Raw genomic sequence first — 13,927 nt, 5'->3', positions numbered from 1 at the left:
TGCCCTGCAGTAAGAATTTAGGAGCAGATTAGCGGAATAAACTAGAAGCCCAAAACTTTAGAATCAACTGAGTTTTGTAGAATCAACCTAGCTTTGACAGGAAAGTGGTCACCTGCCTTAGAGACATCACGTGTGCATAGTCATGTTCCCCTTGTGATATTCCATGTTGCCTGACCACATTTCCTGTCGAGAGAGGTTATGACTCGTGGTCCTGTCTTAAACTGAACCACAGAGGCCTTCTGGCTGTCTCATAGAAGGGGGCACCTTTAGTCCAGGAAATGTGTGCATTCAGACGCATTGCTGAGCGACCTTGCGTGCTCATCTGCAGCCGTGGACCGGGTGAAGAGGCCTTCGCCAGAGTCGCAGAACAACAATGTGTGGGTCGTCGTGGGCGTGGTCATCCCGGTGCTTGTGGTCGTGGTGATCGTGGTCATCCTCTACTGGAAACTCTGCCGCACGGACAAGCTGGACTTTCAGCCTGACACTGTGGCCAACATTCAGCAGAGGCAGAAGGTGAGTGCTGGCCGCCTGGTCTACGCAGGCAGCTGCGAGTCTAAGCACTTGACACTCAGGGAGGGAGGGGGATGGGAATGTGGCTCAGGGGTAGAGTGCTTGCCGAACAGGCACAAAGCCCGGGGCTCTATTCTTCAATACCACATACACAAAAAGCCCGAAGTGGTGCTGTTGCTCAAGTGGTAGAGTGCTAAGCCTTGAGCAAAAGAAGCTCAGGGACAGTGCCCAGGTCCTGAGTTCAAAGCCCCAGGACTGGTTGTGGGATCTACTGTGATATTACTCTTGAAGATCCTAGCCACCAATGTTTTAATTCTGATCTGTTTCACACTCCAGTCTGTATGTCCATATTTTCATCTCTGCCAGACAGGTTGTGTGTATGTGTGTGGTGTGTACACTGATCCTGGGGCTTGAACTCAGGGCCTGAGTGCTGAGTGCCATCCCCAAGCTTTTTTGGTGTAAGGCTAGTGCTTAACCACTTGAGTCGTAAATCTTCTGGCTTTTTTGGTGGTTAATTGAAAATAAGAGTCTCATGGATTTTCCTGCCTGGGCTGGCTTTGAACTGTGATTCTCAGCATGCTGAGCAGCTAGGATTTAGCTGTCGACATAGTTCTTTTCTTTCTGGGTACCATGTTGAAAGCCCACTTTTCTACTTGATCAATGTCATTTACTCATTAAAAATTGGTAATGCATACTTGAACCATTTTACCATCAGATATGTAAAGGATATTTATTAGCCAGTCTTTCATGGTTTTTAAGTGTTAGAGCTCCTAAGAGGCACTGTGTCATTTTTCTTGAAATAAACACTATATATATATATATATATGCGCCACAATTTCCAATGAGGTTCTCTTTTGAGAAGAGCAAAGTAATCTCCGGCAGGGTTTTCTAGTGCTTTCTTCATACCTTCTTCCACCCCACCCCACCCCATTCCACTCTACCCCACCCCACCGCCTCACTGCAGTTATTTTTTTTACCTAATTTTGCTTTATTGGCCTGTTTTTTTTTGGGGGGGTGGGTATTTCCAAAACATTCCACTTAATTTATTAAAGGATTAATGATTCTCTTTTCACATGCATATTTCAACACTTTTCATAATATTTAACTGTCACATCAGGTTTCACAGCAAAGAAATTGACTTCAGGTCAACAGCTAGCTCATCTGGTATGAGCAAACCCAAGCAGAGCCCCGGAGAAGAGCTCAGGGTGACAGATGTTTGTCCCAGCATGCATCTGAGTCAGTGCGGTTACCAGGGGAACAGAGCATGGCAGTAGTCATTCTGCAGTATTTAATTAACACACACCTCTGTGGAGCTTTCAGATTCGAAGAACTCATTCTACTTAGAAAGTTTGATAAGCAAAAGACTAAAGAGAGCAAAGAATAAAGGATTATTCTAGTCGTCTTCTGATTTTATCTTGATTATCTTAGTATGAAACAATTCTGGGGGGAGAGAAATGGGGACAAAATCATGAGAAGGGGTATCAATGTGTGAGAAGTAATGCACCTACTGCCTGGCAAATGTAACTGTAACCCCTCTATACATTACCCCCAAAATAACAAATTAAAAAATTAAAAAAAAATACAATTCTGGTGGGGTATTGGTGGCTCATGCTTGTAATCTTACCTGTTCAAGAGGTTGAGATCTGAGGATTGTGTTGAAGCCAGCCTGGGCAGAAAAGTCTATAAGGTTCATCACCAATTAACTAGCAAAAAGGCCCGAAGTGAAGCTATGTCTCAAGTGGTACAGCATCAACCTTGAGCAAAAAAGCCAAGCGAAGCTGGGGCCTAGTGGCTTATACCATAATTCTCACTAGTCAGGATCTGAGCATTGTTCAAATTCAACTGGGACAGGAAAGTTCACCGGATTCTTCTATCTCAGGTTAAACATCAATAAGCTGAAAGTAGAGATACGGCACAAAGGGTGGGGCATTAGCCTTGAGGAAAAAAGCTCAGGATCAGCACCCAGGTCTTAAATTCAAGCTCTAGGACTGGTAGGATTGGAGAGGGGGAGGGAGGGGAGAGAGGGAGGGGGAGAGAGAGGGAAGGGGAGAGGGAGAGAGAGAAATTTTTTATTTATTATTATTATTATTATTATTATTATTGCCAGTCCTGAACTTGAGCTCAGGGCCTGAGCACTGTCCTTGGACTTTCTCAAGGTTAGAGCTCTACCACTTGAGCCTCAGCACCACTTCCAGCTTTTTTTTTCTATGTATGTGGTACCGAGGAAAGGATCCTGGGTCTTCGTGCATGCTAGGCAAGCACTCTACCACTAGGCCAAACTCCTGGCCCCTGAGATAGAAATTTTTTTAAAGAAAAAAAGCCATTTCAGAGCATGAGACCTTGAGTTCAAGCCCCAGTACCAACGCACACACAAATTCAGCAGAGGAACACAAAATATGTCACAAAATATGTTCTTATAGTTAATATTATTTCTGTAATAGATGAATAGATGAATGCAGCATATTCTCTTTCTTTTCCTGAATTAACTAAAAAAGGAATAAATCTTGACAAGCTTGCCTGCTCATGGCTTATCAAATATATTAGAAGGATTTATTCGCTCCTATATTTACTAGCCACCTTCATTTATTATTTACATAGTCTGCTAAGGTTTTGTTGTTATTGTTATACTAGTCAATAGCATGGAACAAAACGCCTCGAGTACTGCATGGTTCATGGTGTGAATTTCATTGCAATAAGCTGAATACTAGGTAGGGAAATGTTTTTATCCTGATTAAAGAAGATCTTTACGGGGAGACTTAAGCAGTGTAGGTGGTTACATGTTGAGGTCTTTTGTGCCCATATTTCTTGACATATAGGCTGCTGGAAAATTGTACTATCTGTGTCTCTTGGGTTGAAAATAGGAATGCCCCAAGCTTTCTCTTTGCCTCACTTTTTTTAAATTTTTTATTGTAATTAATAAAAGGGTTACATGATATTTGCCAGATAGAAGGTGCATTAATTCACATACATTGATACCCTTTCACATGTCTTGGTACCCATTACCCTCCCCCCCAACCCCCCCCCACCCATCTTGGTTTTCCCCCCTGCCTCACTTTTATTTCTGCAGTATTTCTGCAGTCCAGATGTGGCCATCAATAATGGGCTTCTTTTTACTTTGGGTTTTTTTTTTTTTGTGCTTTTCCTGGGGCTTGAACTCAGGGCTTGGCACTCTACCACTTGAGCCATACCTCCATTTCTGGCTTTTTGGTGGTTAGTGTTATGGACTTTCCTGCTGTGGGTGAGAGGGTGTTGGTGCATGTCCCCTAGCTTCCAGGACCACGGAGTCCCAAGCCATGAGGCTCAAGACAAGCCCAGCCATGGCTGTCACTTGGCTTGGTCACTTTCTAAATGGGCGCAGCATGGTGGTTATGGGTTGTTTTTTATTTTACAAATGACCGCCATCAAGTAGCAAATGTTCACAATGACATGCTCCGTATGATTGTAATCTCTCTCTCTCTCTCTCTCTCTCTCTCTCTCTCTCTCTCTCTCTCTCTCTCTCTCTCTCTCTCTCTCTCTCTCTCTCTCTCTCTCTCCCTCTCTCTCTCCCTCTCTCTCTCACTCTGGGCCTGGGTACTGTCCCTGAGCTCTTCAGCTCAAGGCTATTGTTCTGCCATTTGAGCAGCAGCACCTCTTCTGGTTTTCTGGTGGTTAATTGGAGATAAGGATCTGATGGACTTTTCCTGCCTGGGCTGGCTTTGAACCATGATCCTCAGATCTCAGCCTCCCGAGTAGCTAGGATTATAGGTGTGAGCCACTGTGCTGTGCGATTGCAGTTTTTTACATGGACACTTGTGGGATGTGCTGTGAGGTTTCCATTGTCTCCATGCCCCTCCTCGGGGTCAGGCTAGCTTGAACCCTGGGGCTGCCCTGTGCCCTGTGCCCTGTGGCCCTTGTCACATTTCTCAAACATGTGTTTGAAAATCTGCCAGCTTTAATCTTTCTTGTTGCTTGGTTAGGCGTCCCTCACTCGTCAGTGACATAATTTATGACATGCAGACATTGTGGCCTGTCCCCTCTGGGATATATTAAAGACAGGAAGAATAAAAGAAGTTCTCCTTCAGAAATAACTAGGCCTTAATATGAATATTGAAGACTTTAATTAATCCTGATTCCTCTTCCATGACATACTGATTAAGCTAAGTGTCAGTGGTGCATGCCTATAAAATCCTAGATACTCAGGAAGCTGAGATCTGAGGCTCACAGAAGTAGCCAACTTAGGAAGTTTTGAAAGTCCATGAGACTCTTATATCTAGTTGACCAACAAAAAGCTGAAAGTGGAACTGTGCTTAAGGAATAGAGCGCTAATCATGAGTAAAAAAGCTAAGGGGCAGTGCCCTGGCCTTGAATGGATCACACACACACACACACACACGCACAATCACAGCTGGGAGCAAGTGGCTCACTCCTGTAATCCTAGCTGCTCAGGAAGCTGAGATCTCAGGATTGCAGATTGAAGCCAGCCCAGGCAGGAAAATTTATGAGATTCATGTCTCTCACCACACCCTCCTATTAAAAAAAAAAAAGTGGAGATATGGCTAACGTGATAGAGTGCTTACCTTACGTGAAAAAGCTAAGGCACAAAAACATAAAGTAAATAAAATATGGATTGGAGACTAGTGAGGCTGGGTATAATACCAGCCAGACCCAATTCCATATTTTGTAAAAAAAAAAAAAATGGAAAAACGAGCTGTCATGCTTCAGAAAGTAAACAAAATGAATAAATGAATTCTTTTTTTGAGCTAAAAGATTTTATTAACACTGATATTTTACATCGTATTTCAAATGTCAAGTTTAACAAACACGTATTCAAGAAAGGAGTCAATATGCAATCACTGGCACATAAATTTAAGAACATAATTAAAATTAGGCTGTCTTTGTATGTCACAGGTATGTATCAATCTATATATCAATGTCTATAGAATATATATCCCATCATAGGAGTATATGTCTATATAGATATATGTATATCCCCAATTTCATGTCAGTGACCTGCAGTACCTCAGAATTGAGTCCTTGCTCTTGTACTGTTTGGATCTAATTTTCACATATCCAGGAGACCGTGCGTCTTTTGTTCCTTTGCTCTAGTTTCATCCACTTCCCAGAAAATGCCATTATTTTATCTTGTCCGGTGGCTATGTGGAACTCCATTGTATATATGTACCACATTTTTTGTATCCATTCATCTGTAGTAGGGCATCTGAGGTGTTTCTATTGCTATTTTTTTTTCTGTTGGTCATGGGGCTTGAACTCTGGACCTGGGCACTGTTCTTGAGCTCTTCAGCTCAAGGCTAGCACCCTACCCATGAGCCATAGCCCCACTTCTAGTTTTCTGGTGGTTAATTGGAGATAAGCGTCTCATGGACTTTAGTGCCCAGGCTGAGATCTTCTCAGCCTCCTGAGTAGCTAGGAATACAGGTGTGAGCTGCTATACCCAGCTTATTTTTCATTTTTTGAGGAACCTCCAAACCGTCTTCCAGAGTGGTTGTACTAGTTTATATTCCCACCAGCAGTGCAGTGGGGTTCTTCTTTCTCCACATTTGTTGTCGTCTGAATTCAGAATATTGGCCATTATGATCGGGATAAGGTGGCATCAGGGTTGTTTTGAATAATTAATTCTTTAAGTGGGGGAAATTCTTTAATTTCTTCCTTGTGTATGTACACGACTTCTGTTGCTGTTTGTAGAAGGTGCCGATTTTAGCCTGTGAGACAACAGGCTCTGATAGACATATTTGAAGGTGCTCTTTGGAATCAACAATAATCTAGCAGCTTGTGTATTTCAGTTATGAACATCAAACCTTGGTACCTCATAAAATCCAGTTGCTTTAGCTCATCTTTTTCTCTTTTCTTTTGGCCAGTCTTGGTGCCTGAACTCAGGGCCTGGGCAAGTGCTCTACGCTTGAGCCATAGCACCATGTCCTCTAGCTGATGTTTCTATGTTCCCTCAAGTCATGGGATATTTATTGTAGGCTAACCATGTGTCACACCCTGGTGCTAACAAACTATCCTATCTGACTTTATCGCTGGAACTATATCTGATGCCAGCTGTTTATGTTCATTGCCTCGTGTTTTTACCAGCCAACAGCAATGAGAGTGTACCTGTACTAGGGCTCAAACTCAAGGTCTCATATTCTTGATTGGCTTCCTCACTTAAGACCATTGTTTTTCCACTTGCTCTATGAGTGCACTTCTGGCTTTTTGGTGGTTAAGTGGAGATAAGAGTCTGTCTGATTTGTCTGCCTGGACTGACTTGGAACTTCATGTCTTAGATCTCAGCCTCCTGGGTAGCTAGAATGACAGATATGAAATACTGGAGCCTGCCTACTCTGCTTTTTCTTATAAAGGTGTTGACAGATTCTCAGGGGCAGGTGGTGTGTGGCCAGCTCGGTAGAAGCAGGGTGCTGTGTGTACGTTGTTTGTCGGAGTCCCTTTCGAGACCTTTGGTTTCAGTGGCTGGTTCACAGTTCCTCTCTCGATGTAGGTAAAGCAAACCTACTAACATGTAAAAGAGATGGTTGCTCCCAGGATGGAAGGCATGTACTTTCTTACTGGGAAATATCCCCAAAAAGAGTGTTAGAAAGATTTATTCAATGATAGTGATCTTAGTTATGGCCGGGAGTTTGGCCTAGTGGTAAGAGTGCTTGCCTAGCATGCACAAAGACCAGGGTTCAATTCCTCGGTACCACATACATAGAAAAAAGCTGGAAATGGTGCCGTGGCTCAAGTGAGTAGTGTTCTAGCCTTGAGAAAGCCCAAGGACAGTGTTCAGGCCCTGAGTTCAATCCCCACCACTGGCAAAAATAAAAAAAAAAATGGCAGTGATCGTAGATAAGATGGCTGTTGTATCTGTTACTCTTTCACTGGAGGCATTTGTTTAGGAAGATAAAAGGGAATTGTAGCTGGAGCAAAGCAACCTTGTAAAATTGAGCATCGGTGTCCAATTTGCAGCTTCTGTCTTAAAAAAATACTTCCTTGGCCAGGTTCTGGACACTCCCACCTGTAATCCTAACAAACTCAGAAAAGACACCGAGATTTCAGATTGTGTTTTGAAACCAGCCTGTGCAGGAATGTCTGTATCTGCAGTTAACAGCCAAAAAGCCAGAAGTGGAGCTGTGGCTCAAGTGGTAGAGGGCTAACTTTGCATGAAAAAGCTGAGACAGCACCCAGGCACCGAGTTTAAGCTCCAGTTCTGGTGCACACACACAAAAGAATCTACTTGACAAGTGCCTGTCAAGAAAATACTCGAGAACTGTATAGATGGATTTGTAATTTCAAGATGGGAATAATATTTAGAATTACATATTTCACAAACTAGGACAGCATGTCAAAGTCTGTGGCATCTCCCCTAATTATACCGAATTGATTTACTTAAAGTTTAGGAGTTTCATTCTGACTTGCCTAATTCTATCTGTATTCAAAAGTTCAGGAGTTTCATTTTGATTTGCCTAATTCTATCTGAATTCACTCATACATACTTTGCTTAAAAAAAAAAAAAGGTGAAGCAGGCACTGGTGGCTCACACCTGTAATCCTAGCTGCTCAGGAGCTGAGCGCTCAGGATCATGGTTTAAAGCCAGACCCAGAAGGAAAGTCTGTGAGAAGCTCATCTCCATTGATCATGAAAAGTGCCAGAAGTGTTGCTGTGGCTCGAGTGGTACAGCACTAGCTTCGAGCAAAAGAAGGTCAGGGACCCACGGAGTGAGGGGGCGAGGTGGCTCATGCCTGTAATCCTAGCTACTCATGAGGCTGAGATCTGAGGATTGAGGTTCAAAGCCAGCCCAGACACTACAAAGCCCAGAGATTCTTATCTCCAATTAATTACTAGAAAATGAGAAGTGGGGCTGTGGCTCGAGGGTAGGGTGGTAGCCTTGGTCTGAAGAGCTCAGGGACAGTGCCCAGGTCCAGAGTTCAAGCCCCATAACCCCCCCCCCCTCCAAAAAAAAAGTACGAAGGTCAGGGACAGCACCCAGGCCCTCAGTTCAAGTCCCAGGACTGGCACCAAAAAAGAAAAAGGAGTGTAGCTGAGTCTGTGGAAATCTACAACAAAAGAGGAGAAAATAATGAACTAGTAAGTATAGGGTTTCCTGTTCTTAAGTGCGCTAATTACAACAGAAGCCAAACGTGTTGCTCTGGAGTTAAAGAAATCCAGGAGGTGTACGGTAATGGCCAATAACGAGCACTGGCGTGCAGCTGTGGCTCAAGTGGTAGACTATTACTTTGAGTGAAAATTTAAGGGACAGAACCCAGGCTCTGAGTTCAAGGCCCTGGACCAGTATCAAAGAGAAAAGCAATCGAGAAATACATTCTAGAGAAAAAGAAATCCACATCCTTTGTGCCAGCTGTTTTCATTTGATGTATACAGAGCATGCTAGGAAGCCACTCCACGAGTGGAGGAGGTGTTTTTCTGTGAGGTGGGACCAGGACTATTAAAGCGACATTGGAGGGGGCTGGAGAAAGTCAGTCAGAGAGGTATAGATACATTCTGTACCTACAAGGAGCAGCCTAGTCCATGGAAAATTCTTTGTGGGGTACAGGTAAGATGAATGAGGAGAGGCAGTGCAGTTCATCCTTTGACTAGCATTGTTCTTGAGCCTGAGAAGCCAGAAAGTGCTTTTGTAAAAGGAACTCATTAATAAGAGAATTTGCCTTTTGTTTCCAAGCAACTCTTTGGAAGCTATCTTTCTAGTGAGTGTTGTCTCCCTCTGCTGGCTAACATCATTATTGCAAGCTGCTTTCCTTATAGCTGGGATTTTTTAAGTCTTAGAGATCCAAGCCACTGGTGTTGCTTTTTGTGTATAAAGAGAAACAAATATATGGTAGTACCATTTGCTTCTATGTACAGTCAGTTATTTAAAATCACTCATGAGATCTGAATGACTGTCTTTTGGTTGCTAGGACCATCTGTAGGTATGAATGGATACAAGCTGATAGCAGGCTTTGATTGCATGTGGCATTCCTAAGGCTAATATGCCTTCCCAAACCTTGAAGGCTAGACTGAGGGAACTGCCAGTCAGTGCTCACCAAAATGTGAGCACTGTTATAAATATGGTGTCATCAAAAATGGAGCTCCAGGGGCTGGGAGTTTGGCCTAGTGGTAGAGTGCTTGCCTAGCATGCACGAAGACCCAGTTCAATTCCTTGGTACCAAATACATAGAAAAATGCCGGAAGTGTTGCTGAGGCTCAAGTGGTAGAGCTCTAGCCTTGAGAAAAAAATCCAAGGACAGTGCTCAGGCCCTGAGCTCAAGCCCAGGACTGGCAAAAAAAAAAAAAAAAAATGGAGCTCCATGTCAGGCACTGGTGCCTCATGCCTATTACCCTAGGTTCTCAGGAGGCTGAGATCTTAAGGACTGTAGTTTGAGGCCAGCGTGGGCAGAAAAGTCCCTGTGAGACTCTTATCTTCAACTGACCACTCTAAAAACCAGAAGTGGAGCTGTGGCTCAAAGCGGTAGGGTGCTATTTGGGTAAAAGAGTTCAGGGACAGATCCTAGGCCCCAATACTGACAAAAAAAAAAAAAAAAAGGAGCTCCATCCAGCCACCAGTGGCTTGCAGCCTGCGATTCTAGCTAGCTGGGAGGCTGAGAAAGGCTGGATCACACTCTAGGCCAGACTGGGCGGAAAAGCTCAGGAAACTTTAGTCTTGTGGAGGGAAGCTGGAGGTGGCAGCAACTGCCTATAATCCCAGCCATGATGGAAAGCCCCAAACAGGCACATTGTAACCTAGGAACATGCTGGAGTAGAAAGCAAGCCTTTTTTTCTCCCCCAATCCTGGGGCTTACATTCAGGGCCTGAGCACTCCCTAGTACCATCAAGAAGAAAAGAACAATAGTGATCACCTCTCTGGGTATCTTGATTTTCCTTCTTATCTCAACATAGGCTTAGAGGTAAAGGTTAGATCCCGTGTGGCTCCCAGGGTTGAGGCGTGGGTGAGGTGGTGTTGGGCTTCGTGTCCCCAGGAAAGGACCTCTGCTTCATCACCCCCTGTGTGAAGATGATCTTCATCCACGGACCCCTTTTCTCATTGAGCTTTGTCACCATTACTTTTGTCAGCTGACCCTTTGGGAAATTCTTCATTTGACTCGGCTTGTCATGCCAACCTTCCCAGGTTCTCCTGTTGCTTTGAAGTCACTTAGTTTCTTCCTTGCTCGCTCTTCCTTTCCCTCAGCTTTAAGTTCTTTGATGTTCTCTCAACATTGTATCCATAGGATCTATATTCACCTCAAAAAAAAAAAATCCCAGCCCCTCTGCATGGCACCTTCTGTCCCCATAGGCTTTATTGTCTGTGTCATCTTTCAGTTCCTTAAGCTATTGTCCTGTCTGCAGCTGTCCAGAGCTGTTTTCCTGTGAGAACTGCTCTGTGTCTCCAACCAGGGCGTTTAAAGTGGGGGCTGTGTTTTTCTCTGCTCCAGGTATCGTTTCTTTGTGACTCACTTCCTTCCCTACCATCCCACCACTGCAGATCTCTGCCTAAAACTTACATGTTGTCACCCAGATGCTGGGGACTCTCGCCTGTAATCCTTGCTACCCAGGAGGCTGAGATCCGAAGATCATTGCTTGAAGTCAGCATAGGAAAGCCCCTGAGACTTTTATCCCCAATGTACTGTAAGAGCTATGGTTCAAGTGGTAGAGCACCAGCCTTCAGTGACTAAAGGGAAGGGGCAGAGCCCAGGACCTGAGTTTAAGCCCCAGTCGTGGCACAAAACAAACTAATAAACATTACAGGCCATCACAGGCCTTTGCTCTTCCTTTGTCTCTGCTATCTGTTTGGCTTCGAGTTTTTTCTGTCTGGTTTGCAGGGAGCTCTGTTTCCATTTTCTTGGTTAGGAGTTGGGGCTTGGGTCTTTCTGGTTTCATGCATGTGGCTTCAGCAGGCCCTCTTCTTGCCCCCTCCCCACTTCCTGTCTCCTTGGATTTAGGAAATCTGCCTGTTTGGAAATGTTTGTAGTTTTCTGACTACCCAGAGGGTAGAAGCTGACATTTGCAGCTGTCGGGGTCCAGGCTGGCTTCTCTCTTCTGTCCCCTTTAGTACACTATCATAATCTCTTTTCTGATCCTTCTCAAGATACCATCTAGAACATTCTCTCTGTAGCCTTTTCAGGGCCTGGCTCAAGTCCCCTTATCTGTGTAAAGATGTCAAGTCAGCTGCTCCCTTTCCGTAACTGCTCTGCAGCAGGGCTGTGGCCCTGTTTGAATGGGTCTTGTAGTATGGTCTTGGTCTTCCACATTTGTGTTCTGTAAGCCTCTGTTACATCTTCTGGGTCTAAGAACGAGATGGGGATGCTTCTGGAATTGTATTGGGGACACTGCCTGCCCAGTCTGAGGTCAGAGGTCATGCTCTGTGTCAGCCCTCATGTGTACATTGCTGCCATGCTCACGTGCGTTCGTGTGTGTTTTAGCTGCAGATCCCTAGCGTGAAGGGCTTCGACTTTGCTAAGCAGCATCTGGGCCAGCATAATAAAGAGGACATCTTGATTATCCATGAGCCGGCGCCGCTGCCTGGACCCGTGAAGGAGCACGCCACGCCCTCTGAAAACGGAGACGTGCCCAGCCCCAAGTCCAAGATTCCCCCCAGGAACGTCCGCCACAGAGGAAGGTTGGTGCTTTGCTTTCTGGATTGTTCTGTCACTGTGCACGGTTCTGTTTTCACGTGGTCCGTTTCCAGTAGCAGAAGGACTGGTACCGTCCTGGGTGAACAGCCCGGGAGACTCGCACTGGGAGCCAGGAGTGACTCTGAGCTGCCTGTCTCCAAAAGCCTTAATCCAGTTGGTGCCCCTCGACCCGAGGAGGGACTGGCCAGCTCAAGTGTGCATGTTGCAGAGTTAAAGGAATTCTACTCGTAAGTGCATAGCCCATAATATGCATCCCATGGAGAGTAAGCACAGGACACGTAGTTGGCATACTTCATTTAGAAGATAATATGCATACTTTGCATAGCATGCAGATTCACGCAGAATGCACAGTACAGGACGCATAACTCACGCAATACGTATAGTCCACCCGGCTGCTTTGCCCTCTGCTTGTTGCGCCAGTGGCTGGCTGTCCTATGGTCACTGTCTGCGGACGGCCTCCCTGGAGTCCCCGTTGGCTTGTCTTTCCCAGCCGTCCCGGCTGTCGCCTTGGCAAGTACGTTGCATGGGACTCGGTGCCACCTCCTCCTGGCCCACTACTCATGCCCAATTGATTTCCCATCCCTCGGATTAGACTGGAGCACATGTAGAGCTGCTTAGTCATTTCCCAGCTGCCAGGAAGTCCTCTGTCACGAGCCAGGCTGGCGTAGAGTGCAGGTCAGGTCGGGAAGTTCGTTCCCCAGAGCCCTCAGCTCTTCAGGCCTCCTTTGAGCCTTGCAACTCTGAACTCCAGGATTTCCTATTAAGAGTAGAAAAAAAGTGTGGCCACATCGGCATCCAAACCAGTGCCATCGTTTCCGTCTTATCAGAGAACCCTACCCCAGGGGTCTGGCCTAGTTTTAAGAATTTAAAATTCAAGCATGATGTTTATGAAAGAAAATCAATTATATGGAGAGATACTCTTTGCTCAATTATTTTACTGGCTGAGAATAAATTAAATCACTGTGGGTGATTTGGTAGGCTAGGATTCTTTTGCAAAGGATTTTTTTTTTGGTCTTGCCTTATAACGTCATCTTAAACATCTATTCGCATCATTATTTTTTTTTTTGGCACTGGGGATCGAACCCAGAACGTTGCACTTCCTAGGCAAGCGCTTTGCCACTGAGCTACATCCCAGCCCTCGCATCATGATTTTTGCAGTGTACACCACAACCACTCAGTGAGCTCAGATTCTACTATGGATTTCAACAACTGTGAATAAAAAGTGCTCAGGAAAAAAAAAAAGTGACATCCGTAAAAAAAATACAGATTTTGTGTTATTTTCAAAACAATAAGGTAATATATCCACATTATATTAAGTGTCACAAATAACCTAGATATGGGTACTGGTGGCTCATGCCTGTAACCCCAGCTACTTAGCAGACTAAGGTTTGGGGACTGTGGTTCGAAGCCAGCTCTGAGCAAGAAAGTCCATGAAACTCTTCTCCCAGTTAACCACCAAAAACCTGGAAGTGGAGCTGTGGTTAGTTCAGAGACAGTGCCTGAATTAAATCCTGAATTCAAGCTTCAGAATTAGTGCACGTGGGTGCGCGCACACACACACACACACACGCACGCACGCAAAATCACCAAAAATCAAAACCAGAAACACATTTAAAGCGTACAGATAAATGGGTGTGGCCTACACATATTGTGGCACTTTATATAAAGCACTCACGGAGTTCAGTATCCACAGGGGTTTTAGCAATAGCACCCCAATGGTAGGGAGGGGTGTCGGTATAATATCATAACTCCCTGGGGGTGATAAGGTGTCTGGCACTCTACATTTCTGTAAAGTCAAGAAGAGGGGGTGCTAG

The 13,927-nt window shown here is 44.8% G+C and overlaps 1 protein-coding gene across 1 annotated transcript in view; it reads left to right on the top strand.

The window, feature by feature from the left end:
- Kiaa1549 (KIAA1549 ortholog) overlaps window positions 1-13,927 on the top strand; it is a 60,529-nt gene that overhangs the window by 22,225 nt on the left and 24,377 nt on the right. The window contains 2 exon segments of the mRNA XM_090332246.1: window positions 329-513; window positions 11,901-12,097. Coding sequence (XP_090188372.1) covers window positions 329-513; window positions 11,901-12,097 — 382 coding nt within the window.

The sequence above is a fragment of the Megascapheus bottae genome, chromosome 5 (assembly GCF_031878675.1).
Source record: "Megascapheus bottae isolate mThoBot1 chromosome 5, mThoBot2.hap1, whole genome shotgun sequence".
Classification (NCBI taxonomy): domain Eukaryota; kingdom Metazoa; phylum Chordata; class Mammalia; order Rodentia; family Geomyidae; genus Megascapheus; species Megascapheus bottae.
This window is presented reverse-complemented; position numbering and strand designations above follow the sequence as displayed.